Source organism: Hydra vulgaris, chromosome 03, assembly GCF_038396675.1.
Source record: "Hydra vulgaris chromosome 03, alternate assembly HydraT2T_AEP".
NCBI lineage: Eukaryota > Metazoa > Cnidaria > Hydrozoa > Anthoathecata > Hydridae > Hydra > Hydra vulgaris.
In genome coordinates this window covers 27,850,287-27,866,762 of record NC_088922.1, presented here as the reverse complement: position 1 = coordinate 27,866,762, position 16,476 = coordinate 27,850,287, and the positions used below count along the sequence as shown (strand labels likewise).

The following is a 16,476-nucleotide window of genomic DNA, read 5'->3' as shown; positions in this document are numbered from 1 at the left end:
ATTAATTTTACTAAAATTCGGCAGAAAAGTCTCAAACCATTATTTTTATAAGGGTAATTTTGTATTGTTAACTATTACTGCTAAAAAAAAGTGATTAAAAAATATTTTTTGTCTTGTGAAAAAAAATATTTATACCTACATACATATCTACATACATATACACACACATACATGCATGCTTCATATATATATACATACATACATACATACATACATACATACATACATACATACATACATACATACATACATACATACATACATACATACATACATACATACATACATACATACATACATACATACATACATACATACATACATACATACATACATACATACATACATACATACATACATACATACATACATACATACATACATACATACATACATACATACATACATACATACATACATACATACAAACATACATACATACATACATACATACATACATACATACATACATACATACATACATACATACATACATACCTACATACATACATACATACATACATACATACATACATACATACATACATACATACATACATACATACATACATACATACATACATACATACATACATACATACATACATACATACATACATACATACATACATACATACATACATACATACATACATACATACATACATACATACATACATACATACGTACATACATACATAAAAAAAAACAATTATGTATGTAATACATACATACATAATTATTTTTTTACTTTACGAGAAAAGTAGTCTAATAAGAAAATTGTATACGACATTTTTGTCACAGTTAAATCATTACTATCGCGTCTTTTTTTTTTTTTTTAATGTTTTTAACTTTTCAAAATTTCCATTTTGTTTTTTTTTAAGTATTTGCTACCAGCTTTTTAAGTAATAATTTTTTTGTTCAAAGTTGTCACCAACATACAAAAAAAAATTAAAAAGTGAATTCATTCCATATCAAACCAGTGGGCATTGGACGTCCAAAGACGTCTAACAAACGTCCGTTGGATGTCTAAGGACGATCAATGCCCACTGGGAATATAGTATTAGTAGTCGTTTTTATAGTTGTGTGTCAGCTTCTCCCTAAAATTTTACACTAAATTCAAAAAAAACTTGAGATGGTGGTACCCAAAAAGCAGACAAAATATGTAATAAAAAGGCCTAAATTATTGTTTATAGATTTGGTACGGGAAAATTAAGTACCTTAGCAACAGACCTCAGAGATACATTTCTTCATAAATATTGAAAAATACAAGTGCCAATTATATACTTTTTTCGTGTGCTGAATATTAAATTGTTCCTCAAGAACTTCTAGTTGGTTTTGGATCTAATATCCATAAATGTAAACCTCATATTAAAAACTTGTAATAATACTCTTTACTAATATACTATATACTCTTTTACTAATATACTATATACTATATTACTAATATACTCTTTACTAATATATTATAATAAGCTCTTTACTAATTTTTACTTTGATTGATGTTTTTAAGTAGTTTACTAATAAATGGGTACAAAAAGAAAGGTAAAACAAAAGAAATTTTCATGATTTGAATAAAATTCTCTCTGGTTTACTACCAGGGTTTAAAATGTTTTGGACCAATCAAAATTTCATTATTGTAATGTTTTGGTCAATTAAAAATTTTATTATTGTAAAGGTTGTGATATTGTTAAAGGTACTACAGTTTTACTTATATTAGTTATATAAAAAACTATAGAAAATTGAAACACACAATATATATTATTTATTAAGTAATATAAAAATGGAAGCTGGTGAACCTTCTCACGTCACGAAATCCTATTTTGTTATATACATTGATATATTATATCAATGTATATAACAAAATAACATTTCAATATATTATATCAATGTATATAACAAATAACATTAGTGAGAACATTTAACTTTTGGTTTTTATTTATTTTATCATTCATATGTTCACAATTATATAATTTTAATTTATTAGTCTTTTTATTATTTTTTATGTAACTTTAAAATTGTTTGTTTTTGTTAATTTCAACTTTATTTAATCTTACTTCGCTTTAGTTTACAATCCATTGTAAGTAATGTAAAGTAAGTACAAAACTATACAGTAAGTACATTCCAAAATGTTGCCGAGTTGAGAAATTTCAGAATGTTTTTAAAGGTCTTTGAAAGCATAAAATCTGAACTTCAAATGTTATTTTTCATTATTTATAAGACAGTCGTATCTTGAATCATTTTTTGAACATTTTAGAAAACATTTTTTTTACTCTTTTAAAAATAAAATGAGTATTCATCGCACCTTTTTTTTAATGACAAATTTTACTTAAAACCATTATTTCTCACAATTTTTGTTATTTTTTTCAAAATCAATATTAAAAAATGTAAATATTAATGCGTTTTAGAGCACAATTTTGTAGAAGGATTGAACCAATTTTAAAAAAATTTTGCGCACAGTTTTTTTAATCAGGTCAATGTTTCCAGGATGCTGGGACTAAATAAAGTGTTCTCTAGTCCATCCGAGTAAGTACATAGTAATGCGAATTAATTTCAACAACATTGAAGTGTTTGCGGGACTATTTTCGTCACCTTCGTTATATAAACAGCGGAAATCTATAGTTGTCGTACTTCAACGCGAATTTTTTTATTATTTGACGCAAACAATAAATTTTTAATCAATTTTTTGCAAAACAATTAATTAATTTTTAAATTAATTAATAAATTTTATTATAAAAATTCTTTTACGTGGGGGTTTTTTCATAAATTTTATATTTATATAAAAACTTATGTGATGGTGACCAACTTTATTAAAATATGCTAATTTATTATCTTATGGTAAATTTAAATTCATCCATAGATTTTAAATTTCATTTAAATAATCTTTTAGTCTTTAAAAATTATGATTTAGTAAAGTTTGCGAACCACTTATTTTAAGGAGTAAATACCCACCAAATTTATCACCCAGTTGAGTTTATTTGCGAAGTTAATTATATAACTATATAAAACTACCTAACATCACTAGATCTTTTGTTTAATTACAAACTTTACTTATAATGATTGTTGTTCACAATTTTGAAATAATAAAAATAAAAAAATATTGAAATAAAATTAAAAAAATGAAAAACTTCTTTTTGTCTGCATTCTTTGTTATTTGCATTTTGGATTTTTATTTTTATTCTGCCGAAAACTGAAAACATTTTTTTTTTTAATATCAACTTATTTTAAATTGAAGTATCCAAAAATATTAGTAACGCATAGCGGTTTCTTGATGGCAAGACCGTTTGTCTTCTGCAAGTTTTCCGCGTTCTTTAAAGCAATTTCTAATACTTTACAGTTTTATTTTATATATTTTTTGTTTAACGTAACTTGGTGATTTTTTTTTTTTAATTTTACTTACTCTATAAAGAATCTATTATATATTACGAATTTATAAAAAACAAAAAAAAAATTTTTTAAAAAAAAAACGAAAAAAAAGAACAATAGAACAAAAAAAAAAGAACAAAAAAATTAAACAAAAAAAAAAAAAAAAAAATGCGATATAATAATAAACATTTAAAATTATGAAACTTTACAACTTTTTTATAACTCAAACTTTAAATTAGATCTCATCATGCTGATCTAAAAATTGGATCTGATTTACTTTGAGTCAAAGTAGTTTTTTTTAAATTAGATCCAAGTTTTTAGGATGTTGGGACTAAGTAAAAAATGGTTAAAATCTGGCCTACCCTGTAAAATACATTGTAATGCGTAGTCAGATCAACTAATTTTAAAAGTTGTTATGCAAAAAACTGATTAAAAATTTATTACTTGCGTCAAAAAAAGCCTTTCTTCGAAGCACAACTTCAGTATATTTCCGTTGTTTACTTAACGAAGGTTTCAAACATAGTCCGTAAACATTCCAGCGAATAAGTTTTTACAACTAAAAAAAAAAAAAAATTGGTTAGGGTTGCTTCTAATGGGTAGTACTCAAAGCATATTGCTCCGTCGTCTTTTATCCATAAAAATCAAATATCATAAACTCTGCGCGGTACTTGCCAATGTAACGCAGGTTTTAAGAGCAGACATCCTAAAAATAGTATTTATACGTAAAATGACAAAGGATGTGAGCAGAAAAAACTATACATCAACAATAGAAGAGAACATAGTGAGGAAAAGTTAAGTAAAATAATAACAAAAGGAAAATCAGAATAAATCTGAAAAACACAACACTTTAAACCCTAAAATCATGACAACCTTAAAACAAATAATGAAAAGTGTGATAATAAATTTATTTATCATTTATTTAAAAATTTACAAGTTATAAATTTAGGTCACTACAAACGCAAAAAAGTTCAACCTCAGTGAAATGTTTACAGGACTATGTTTGTAACTTTCGTTATATAAACAACGGAAATCTACTGTTGTCGTACATTGACGCAGGGCTTTTTTTATTTGACGTAGATAATCAATTTTTAATCAATTTTTTGGAAAGTTGAATAATTTTTATTTGCAGCGATAAAAGTTTTATCACGCAAAGGTTTTTTATAAATTAGTATTAAAACTTATTCAAAAATTAACTTATAAACTTGATGTTATTAATGGTAAGTAGAAATAAAGAATTTAAATTAGATTTTTTAATTTTTTTAAATATTATTATGATGTCGATATATGTTTGAGGACGAACCTATATTAACATAGTGGTCAAGCAATCAAAAAAGTAAATAATATAATAAAAAGAAATAACGAGAAAATCAATTTTGAATAAATATTTCTTAAATACTGCAGTAGACATTTTTCAGTCAAATTGAATCACGCGCGTATTAAATTTAATTCGTAACAAATCACACTATTTCTCTAAGTACAACTTGCAATACCGTCAGACAAACATAAGTTTAACCTCCCTCCTCCAAAAAATGAGATTGATATAAATTTTACAATGTCATAATTTTAAGATCATGTAAAGTTTAAAACACTAAAGAGGCACCAACTTGTAGGAATGAACTTTGAAATTTGTTAATGAATACCAAATATTTCAAAAGTTTCGAATAAAAGATTAAAAAAAAAATTCGAAACTTATTGCTATTAGTGTACATGGTCAGGGATGATGCTAGCAGTTTAAGGGTCTTTTGAAACTATGCAACAACCATCATATATATCTTTTGCAAATTATCCTTATTTGTCGTTTCTATAAACATACACATGTTTGGAGTTTTTTTATCCATAGAAGTTACCTCAAACACCTAAAAAACTTCGTGTCTTTTTTACCAATGTAACAAATTTTTAAAAAAATGACAACCTCCATACTTAAAATATTGGAAATGTTTATAGAACTATTAAATTGTGCTGTAGTAAAACTTTTATGACAGTTTTTGGGGAATTTTTTGTAACACCTAAGTAATCTGGTCTGTGCCCAGCCAGCACAAATACGTTTTTTTAGAATCTAAAATATTAACACCTTCTAGATGTCTAAACTCAGATAACTATAAGACATACAATAGTATTCATCTTTGAGACGACAATTATGAGCTCATATTTGTTGTCTCAAAGATCAATACAATTGGATGTCTTATCGTTATCTGAATTTAGACATCTAAAAGGCGTTAACATTTTAAGTACTAAAAAACGTCTAAAAGACGTGTTTGTGGCGGCTGGGTGCAGCTTTATAATTATTCATAAAATTGCAATTTTTCATAGGGAAAAATTAAATGTTGTTATTTATAGCGCGTTTTTCACTCTAGCTAAATTCTGGATTTTCATTTTACCTAAATAAACAACTAAATTTAAACTTATTCGCTAAAATGTTTACGGGACTATATTTGTAACCTTCGTTATGTAAACAATTGACGCACAACTTTTTAACTTTGACGCAAGCAATAAAACTTAATACATAAGTAGCTTGCAATATTTTTTATATTTGCAACTGTTTTAATTTGTTAACAAAAAAATTTTCTTAAAAAATTTTTAAAAAGATTTCCACTTTTGAAGCTTTGTTTATTTCAGTCGGTATTTAGTTATTTCAGTACTTATCTCCCCTTATGTCTATCGAATATACAATTATATAAGTTTTGGCACGAAATTGATTTATGATGTTTATTCTATTTTTTTTTTATCAGTTTGCGCTAAATCCCAAACTTTACAAGTTTACTAAATATTTTTACGAAAACGTCTATATAATTATTTTTTAGTTTGCCAAATATTTTTACCAAATTGTTGTATAAAATTCAAATAAACTAAAATAGCATTGTGGTTTGTTAAACTAAACATAAATCTAATAAATATATAAAAAAACAAAATAAACAAATTATTCACCAGTTATTAACTTTTATTTAAATTTTTCAAAATCCATTAATAATTAAATCCATTGTTAATCAATGTGGCATTTTGGAATTCAATTGAGATTAAAGCAAATGAAGTTTTATATATTCTTATTGATCATCTCGATGTATTTCTTTCAAAATAGTTTTTTAACTAAATATTAGAATGAAAAAAAAATGTATTACTATAAATATTAGTTTAAAAATCTGTCAAATCATGTTATACAAACAATTTTTTAAAGCATATAACAGGTCTATATAATTAAAAGTGTTACCCCAAAAATCACAACCCACCCCATTCAACCTTCCCCCCCCCCCCCTACTACGAATATACTTAAGAAAAAATCTGGATTTGTGTCTAACTACATTGGGAAAAAATACAGCTAGTTTAATATCGTGGAACCTATTATCTTTAAGCACAAAATACCCTAAATACAATCTTACATAAGCCCCTAAATACAAACTTACAGAGCCCCTAAATACAACCTTACATAAAACTCTGGGTTCAAAATTATTAAGTTTCCTTAACTAATAAAATGATTTTTTTTTAAACTAGCTAAAAACTAGTTTTAACTAAAAAAAAATTAACTAAACGCTCTGATTTTTTTCATAAAGTAATCCAGAAGTATCTCGAAATTTTTCGAGATCGTGCGCATTTACAAAGAATTAAGAGTGGTTTTGTGACTTTCATCTTGAAAACAAATTTTTTTTCGTGTTACTTAAAATTTATATTTTATATTATTATTTATTTAAAAACTGTAAATTTTTAAATAAATAATAATATAAAATATAACTATTTATCAGTTTTGTACTTTCAGATCAGAATTAGAATGTTATATTTATAATATAAAATTCTAATTCTGAATTATATAATTTATATGAAGTCTATATGGTAGCCCCTTAAAATTCAATAATTGTTTTTAATACTATTTGATGGGGAAAATGCTATGACACAAGAATAATGAAAACTTATTTTTGACATAAATATTTCTAAAGCAATTGTATAAGATATATCGCCCTTAATACTTATTCCTTAGCATGGCCTGTATAAGTACATTATATAAAAAATTGTTGCTACAAAGAACAAATGTAGCTATAAATGACCGCAAAAACTCTTCTAAAAAAGCTTTTACTTTAAAAAAAGATACTTGAAAATACTTGCAAATAAGCTAATATTGTTCAAGTATTGAAATTAAAATTAATTTTATTTTATCAAGTGGTTTACTAATACTAACAGACACTAATTTTTCTATTAGTTCAATTAACATCTAAGTTATATTTAATAATTGGTTTTAATTCAAACAACATTGTTTTTACATAGCTGTTCTCACTTCAGACAACGTTCAGCAAAAAATTATTGAACAAAAACTTGTTTTTTGATTGCGATTGCTGTTTGTCAGTACCAGTAGCATCAATAGCTTTATTTATAAACTTGTTTTTATTCAAATTAACTTTTCGATGTACGTTCAATAACCTCATTCCTTGTGAAATTTACAAGAAAAATTGCCAAAACTTTGCAATTTAAACAATCCTCTCCCTAATTGGGGGGATAGTAAGTTTTACTTGGTCACCACTTAAAAACCCCAAATATTTCTTGAATAAATTTTTAACTCTATCGATAAATTTTGATTTCATTCGAGAACAAAAAATTTATTTAAAAAAAATTTTTTAAGTGTTCTCGCCTTCATTCAAGGTTTATTGGGCAAATATTTTTCGTTATACTCGTTTCCAACTTCTAATAGCCGTAAGTTTTATTAAAAGAAGATATCCTCAATTGATATACATGTAAATATGCAAAAAGTCACATGCATTCCAGGTCCATCTTTAATATTTTATAGTTTTATAGGCACAATAAACTGAAAAAAATCTTAAATGAATACTTTCATGAATGTATGTTCATATGATTTTGATATGAGTCGAGCCAATTAATTTTTTATTATTAAGTAATTTTTCGACGGACGAGTATTTCAGGCATCCTCCCCCCCCCCTCCCTTAAGTACGTTCGCTGATTTTTTACCAGTGTCACAATAATAATAATAAAAATAATAATAATAATATCAGTTTGCATCTTGGCAGAAAAAGAAACTTGATCAAGTTTCTTTTTCTGCCAAAAAAAGATCATGATTACATAAATTTACATTTTTTTAAATGTGACATAAAATACTTACTAAATAATAATAAAAAAATTATCGTGTGATTTTTTAAATTTAAATAATATAAATTAATAATTTTTTTGTACTACTTTACAACTTTTTTTTTTTGATTTTGTAATTTAAAAAACTCAATACCAACGCAACAACATTATTATTTATGCATGATCAGATAGCGTGTTCTGAATATCTACCATTATGCGAAAAAAAATTAATTTGAAATTGCACAATCAGAGAAGCGTTAAAAGTATTATAGTAAATAAGGAGTGAAAAATATCGGGATTTTGTGTTATTGTAAAATTAATTGTCATTGTTATCCGCAATTTCAAAATATTTCAGTTGATGACACGGTTGGGAATTGACATTACTATAATTGTTTTTTTTTTTTTACTATTTATAGAAAAATTGCTACAAAAATAACTAGCTTGCAAAGAACTTAATCGGATTAACATGCTCAAACTCGAAAAAAGCTTCGATATTTTTGATAATAATGCAATGCATATATCTCCTCGCGTGTACTCTGATCTATTCTATAATTATAGTCAAAAGCTAGTTGATACATATAGAAATAATGAAGTAGGCGAAGCAGAATGCTTTAAACGTAAAAAGGTAACGTTTGCAGATGAGAAAGGGAAAACATTATGCTATGTAAAATTTTTTGTTCCCGAGTCAACAACTGTTTGTTATCGACCAAATTACGGCCCAACGTCAATTTTTGAAGATAAAATGGAATACAAAATTGCATATAACGAGACTCAACTTCATCTTAAAAATGTAAGTTTATTACTATACGGTCTTACCGCAAATAAAAATCTTTTTGGAGCAGTTGCTGTTAGAAACCTAGCTTTTAAAAAAGACGTTAAAATTAGATTAACTTTAAATAAGTGGAAAACATTCCAAGATATACCTTGTAAATTTATGCAGCAGGAATTTCACGGAGATATCGATCGATTTATTTTTGTAACACATTTACTAACTTTAGGGCACGATATTTCTTCTAACCAAAAAGGTATTGAATTTGCCGTATGCTATAGTGTTAATAACGATGAACATTGGGACAACAATGCAAACCATAATTATAAATTATAAAAATATTGATTATAATGCAAACAAAAACAATAAACGAATATCTTTTTAATAAATATAAACTTTGTTTTTTGTAAATAAGTTAATAAAATTTATTTTTCATTATAAACTTGTTATTCTTTCCTGAGTACTGAAATTGTTAAAATGTGTTTTTGATTTTATTTAGAATAGCCAAACCGATTGAATCGCCGTGTCTTTAACATGCAATTTAATGATAAAAATTAGTATTTAACAGTTATTGACATTTAAAGTTTGAAATGAATACATAATTAAAGAAACTTAAACAATTGCAAAGTTGATCTAAAAGCAAATAAAGTTACAAATTAACAAAAATGATTATGATACAAACAAATTTAATAAAAAACTTAAAACTTATGTCGACCTGGGTTTAACAAAAAGAGTTTATCGATAAAGATTTCAAAAACTTAAATCTATATTTAAAAATTAATAATAAATAGGTGCTTAATAGGGTGGAGTGAATTTTAGTTTTTTTTTTACAATTCGTTTAGCCTGGGTGTGCAAAAGTTGTCAATTCATTTCAGAAATACTCTGGAAAAATATCAATGCTCTAGGAAATTATCTTGAGGTGCCTCAAGACCTTTAAAATTTTAATGGGTCCCTAATATTATGTAAAAAAGAATTTTTCAAAAGTATGTCATGTTGGGTCTCAAAAGAAGCAAAATTTTATAAAAATTTCAAAAATAACAATTATTTTATAAAAAAATTATTAATTAAGATTTTTTTGAAATTATAATTAAAAAAAATGAACTTTTTCATTTTTAGTTTAAAAGGTCATTTTTTCTGCAATAAACTATAAAATAACAATTTTTTTTTAAAAATAATTGTTTTTTTTGAAATTTTTCTAAAATTTTGCTTCTTTTGAGACCCAACATGACATACTTTTGAAAAACATGACATACTTTTTTTTACATAATATTAGGGACCCATTAAAATTTTAAAGGTCTTGAGGAACCTCAAGATAATTTCCTAGAGCATTGATATTTTTCCAGAGTATTTCTGAAATGAATAGACAACTTTGGCACACCCAGGCTAAACGAATTGTAAAAAAAACTAAAATTCACTCCACCCTAGTGCTTAATGTTAATGAAATATAATAAAATTTTATAAAAATTTTAAAGAATTCTTTTGAGAATTTTTTGAGTTTTAAATTACTGTCATTATTTTAAATTTAATTGCAGAAGTTACCTACCATTTTTACGGTTGGTTGTTTTTATATCCAAATTGAATTAAAACAAAATAATTATATATGTGGAATGAAACATTATTATAACTAACAATACGTTTTAACAATACCTCTGAATTATAAAAGAATTTTTAAAATGTCATACTTTTCAAAGATTGCTTAGAATGTTTATATATATATATATATATATATATAATATATATATATATATATATATATATATATATAGGGTAGATTAGGGTAATATGAGCACCTAGGTAATATAAGCATACTTAAAGATTTCTTAGATGTAAGCAGTTATGTCGACTGTATGTGGTGATAAGTTGTGTCGAATTTATGTGGTGATAACAGGAATCAGTACAATTAGCGTAAATTTATATGCAGTAACTAAAGGCTATCATCTAATTAAAACGCTGTTGAATTTTTTGCGTGGTTAAAATAATATCATAACGCATGAAAAAATCTTAGGCGCGAAATTTTGGTGCTAAAATAATGAAATTAATTTTTTCAAAAAGAAAAACATGTTAGCTAAAAATCCAATCCATTTTTGTTTAAAGAGCAATACATAGAAGCATTTAGTTTTGACTTTATTTAAGATGCCATTTTTGTGTAATGTGAGCATACTCAAACTACCCAGTGTTTTCATTGAAATTACCTAGTTTAGAGTCCTAAAATTGTAGTGATTTTTATTGATTTTTGAATAAAAACAAAACATCGTAAAAAGTTTGAATATTTTAACATTACAAAATATTTGTCTGTAATTTGAATTCAAAAAATCTGAATTTTTATTGTTCAAAGGTTTGAGTTAATAAAATTGATAAAATAACTATTTTTTTGTTGTTGCGGAAAACCTAGTAATATTGTTTCAACAAAAAGTTCAAAGTTTAATCTTTTAATAATAAGTTTTATTAATAACGATGCTTCAAAAATTAGTTCTAATTGTGAGATTAGTATTTTTTTACTAAATGTTATTTTTTTAAGCAAATTTAAAGTGCCCATATTACCAAGTGCCTAGTGGGCACAGTACGTTTTTAAAACGTTCTTTGGACGTTTTTATTAGGTTTAAACCTTATAAAAACGTCTAAAAAACGTTTTAAAAACGTTTTAAAAACGTACCGTGCCCACTGGGTGGTCTGGGTTATATGAGCACTTTTGCTACTTTTTTAAAACCTCAGTGCTTTTAATAAAAAACTTCGGGTGCCCAAATATCTAAGTCGATCATTCGCAAAAATTTTGGATCCAGCATAATTATTTTTGAAAGTATTTCAATATATATATATATATATATATATATATATATATATATATATATATATATATATATATATATATATATATATATATATATATATATATATATATATATATATATATATATATATATATATATATATATATATATATATATATATATATATATATATATATATATATATATATATATATATATATACAGGGCTGTGGAGTTGACTCCAACTCCAATTTCGAAAATTTTTTGAAAAGTTCTTTAAAAAATATTACGAAATATCAAAAAAAAAAATTTTATAGCCGAATATATGAAAAACTCATTGAAGGTTAAATATTTTGTACATGCGCGTGCAATAACGAGAAGTTTTATGATTGGAGTCGGAATCGCGATTTTGTTTAGCGCCTCCGCTACAAATGTCGTGACTCTGACTCCACGACTCCGACTCCACGACTCCGACTCCACAGCCCTGTATATATAATATATAATATATATAATATATATATATATATATATATATATATATATATATATATATATATATATATATATATATATATCCTGATAAGAAATGAGCTAACGACTAACTAGCTTTATAGCGATTTTCAAGCGATTTTTTTTTCATATTTATTCCTTATGTCATTAACACCTTTAAAAATTCAATTTTTAGGTTTGAATCTATTATAATTATAAGAATAATTGTTGCTAGCTACATATCGCAGCTTTGCTGCTAGCTACAAAATATCTATAAAATCCATTTGTTTCAAATGAGAAATTTGTTCACTCGAGTTGAATTTCATCGGGATACATTTTTTCAGACACCATTAAGTATGATTCCACATTTTCTGCCTAAGTAAACATTGCTGATTTAATTTGAGGGTGTGAAAAGATAACGATAAGAAAAACGTCTTCACTTGATCCTAACCTGATCCTAGTCATTATCAACAAATTTACATATCCTTTTTTATCCTTTGAGCAAAGGCATTTTTTCAAAGTTGTAATGCACGGATAAACTAAACTAATGCTCACGCTTTTTTCACACTTAAAATAGTAGGTGTTTCACACTTTTAGTTCCACACTTAGAATAGTAGTAGTTTCAGATACTGCATTTAAAATAGGAATGACAATTGTTAATAATTACCCTTGCGTTTCTGTTCAACAAAACGGCGACACTTTCATTCAGTTTTTTTTCTGTATACTTTTTAAGAGCTGCCTGTCCGATTGATGGTGAGTAAAACATCCAGCTATTTAATGAGCTTTGTTAATCAATGTCACAAGAACTAGTTGGTTGCGAATAGCTGATTCCACACAAAGTTGTATTTTATGAGCACATCAGTCTGGCTAATCGATTCCAAGAAGTTCAAGTGCGCACGGCATACTAGGAGTCATTTTTAGCTCATAAAGTATTATCTAAAGTCAAGTCAAATTTCGACAGCTCGTTTCTACAATCTCTTCCGTGGAAGCTTTGTGAAGTATTTAATATTTCCAGATTTATAACTGATAAATAGCATGATTCCAAAACCCACGAGGATGATATATAGTGACAATTAGAAACAAGAAAGTTATCGCCGTTGTTGGCCTTAAAGTGATCAAAAGTGATGCTATGGAGATAACCTGTCGTTTTATACTTTATTGGAAGCTTTTATATAGGTCATCAACCATATCACCCACATTTAAATATAAATTGATTTGGTGTGGTAGATATTGCTTTTGAGCAAATATTGCGCACAAATTGATGAAACCACATCCAGAAGCTGTCCCAAATGATCTTCCATCTTTAACCATAAATCTAAGCATTGTACGAAGATATTTTTTTTTAGTAACTGTATCTATTCGAGGTCCAGTAAAATGTGAGTTTAATGAAGAGCCTTATGATTTTTTGATTATGTTATTGAAATTCTTTTTTTAAAGCAGATGCGCGCTTTTAATTGTCACGTTAAAAATGGTTCCATAAATGAGATAAAATTCGAGTTTTCTGAGCAGAATACTTTTTATTGGAATTTTTCTGTTCACATTGCCAGAATGTTCCTTTTTTTCGAAGAATTCCTTAACTACTAGATTTTGTGGAAGTTATTTTTTAGCTTAAAATGAAATAATTAACAGCTTTTTATTTCTGGTTTGTAGCACTTTGTAGCACAAAATTTTTTAATTTTAAAATTACTATAAGCGAAAAGTACCTAAGCAAAATTATAGATGTTTAGGTATACACTGTGTTCCTAAACAAATATAGTTTTGCATATAGTTTATTTCACTTGTTACTTTCAATAAATAGACAAAATGTTATATCACTCACAATCAAGAATGGATCCATGGGTTTTAAGATAAATGGGATTTGTGGGCTTGCCTGCTCACAAATCGTTATGCCTAAATACGCTTCCCCAGGAACAGCAGAATCAAAAAAAGTTTACCCCCCCCTCTCTCTAAATGATCTAGATTCACCGAATCAAAAAAGCCTGAAATTTGCCGCCTCTTACAAGATAGTCTGGATCCGCCGCTGCTCTTAATCCATGGATGATTGATTTTTTTTTCATCGTTCAAGATTTTTTTTTCATGAGTTCAAAATATATTGAGTAAAAAAATTCTCAAAAATAAATTGAAGTTTTAACTTTAATTTTTACTTATTATTTTTGACTCCCGTTATACAATTTTTTTTCAACAAAAATAGCAGCTGAAAGTTTAAGGGTTTTAAATAAAAAATTACAATTTTATTTGCTATAGTTTGCTACGTTTATAAAACTTTAAAAAAGAGATAAAAGGTATAGAGATATGAAGGACAAAATTGTTCAAACAAGGTTTGAACATTTAATTCTTGGAAACAATGTTTGATTCTTAGATATTTATTATGATTGAACGATTTTTTTTTGAGCATTTAAAAACTAAAATATTTAAACAAAGAAACCTTCAAATATTTCAACATATTTATAATAATTAGAGGTTTACAAAAATAAACTATTTACATATTCTATCAATTAAATCTATAAGTCATCTATAAATATTTAAAGAGGTAAAAAACTTAGCTAAAAATTAACTCCTCTCTATACTTGTTTACGTTTTATATCAATTATATCGATATTCGATAGCCGTTTGTATCGATATTCGATAGCCGTATAATTTGCCAATAAGTTTTGTTACCAAACCACATCATAGCCATACAAACATAGTCACAGTTCACCTTTTGCTTCTTTAACCATTTTCTCTAATTCGAGAACTCGAGCTCTTAACAGCTCATTTTCTTTATCCTTATCAGTTTTATCGTTTCGGATCGATTTTACTTCTTTAACAAGATCGCTATTATTTATGTTATTTTGAAAATCACTCCTTGCAGCTAGAAAATAAAAAATAAAAAAACTTTTGCTTAATTGTCAAACTCTAGTTTTTGTTGTAGATTGTAAATATTATTGAAATAAAAATTAAACAAGATAATTACTAATTATTTAACTTTTTGATACTTCATATTATCAAATTTGCATCAAAATTTTAAATAAACATTGTTAAAACAAAAGCAAAACATAATACCGTTAGAATGCTCTTCTCTGTCATCAGAAGGATTTCTTAATTTAACGGTGGAGTTTATATTTTTGGATAAACTGACAGATATTTTACGATCCAGGTCAACAAATGATGCACGGTGACGTTTTTTCTTTTCGCGATCATCGTTCATTTCAGCGTTTTTTGTTAATTTTTCGCTAAGATTATTAAGTTCATTTTTTATATGTTGAGTAAATTCTTCAACGTTTTTTTTCGAACCTCTTTCTAAAGATTTTTCGATTATTTCAAGTTCATATTTAAGTTGGTTATGATAATTTTCTTCGCGTTTCTTTTGTTCAAGGAAACGTTCATCAGTTACTCTTAAAGCTTTTTCAAATTTCTTACGCATTTTTCTCATTTGCTTCTCAAGTGCAAGTTTCGATTCGTTTAGTTGATACTGGAGTTCTGCTTGTCTTTGAATAACAAGTTCTTTTTCCAGACTTAGTTCTTGTTTATTGTGGAAAAATGATCGATTGGTTCGTTTTGTTTTGTTCTAAAAAAAAAAAAAAATGATCAGTTATGTTTCTAGATGTGTTTTAGCTTTAAACTTTAGATTTTTATATCTTTAGATATTTAGTCAAATATTAAATACCTGTAATATTATTACATATATCTGTAATATGATCACATACAATTGTATTGTTATCACTTGTAATATCACATAAAACTATAATGAAATATCTGCGTTGAAATACTGTTTTATCTTTTTTTTCAAATAGTTGCTAAGCATTTTCTTGATAGAAATAATCCAATGACAACATTTATTTTAAAGTCAGTATTTTAAAATCATTTTTTTTTGACATATATATATATATATTGACCATATATTTCAAAAATTATGCCTTGACAGTAAAAAAAAAATTAGTAAAAAAAAATAAGAACCCTGCTAATGTTCAAAGGCAATTCTAGGTCTTATGTTCTAGGTCCAATTGAAAACTTAAAGGGTGATTTGAAAAACCTAGTTAA

At 25.9% G+C, this 16,476-nt stretch overlaps 2 protein-coding genes across 6 annotated transcripts in view; one reads left to right on the top strand and one right to left on the bottom strand.

Annotated features, from left to right (window-relative positions):
* Window positions 1-4,463: 4,463 nt before the first annotated feature.
* On the top strand, window positions 4,464-9,641 carry LOC101236208 (protein phosphatase 1 regulatory subunit 3B). Its single transcript, XM_065792835.1, has 2 exons — window positions 4,464-4,583; window positions 8,847-9,641. The coding sequence occupies exon 2, from the start codon at window positions 8,897-8,899 to the stop codon at window positions 9,533-9,535; it is 639 nt and encodes a 212-aa protein (XP_065648907.1). The 5' UTR covers window positions 4,464-4,583; window positions 8,847-8,896; the 3' UTR covers window positions 9,536-9,641.
* A 5,249-nt stretch (window positions 9,642-14,890) lies between these two features.
* Window positions 14,891-16,476, bottom strand: part of LOC101237325 (ankyrin repeat domain-containing protein 17) — a 67,509-nt gene continuing 65,923 nt past the window's right edge. For all 5 annotated transcript variants that reach the window (XM_065792830.1, XM_065792831.1, XM_065792834.1 and 2 more), the window contains 2 exons: window positions 15,499-16,003; window positions 14,891-15,307 (listed from right to left, as the gene is read on the bottom strand). In XM_065792830.1, coding sequence (XP_065648902.1) covers window positions 15,144-15,307; window positions 15,499-16,003 — 669 coding nt within the window. In that variant the 3' untranslated portion in view covers window positions 14,891-15,143. The remainder of the gene's footprint in view (window positions 15,308-15,498; window positions 16,004-16,476) is intronic.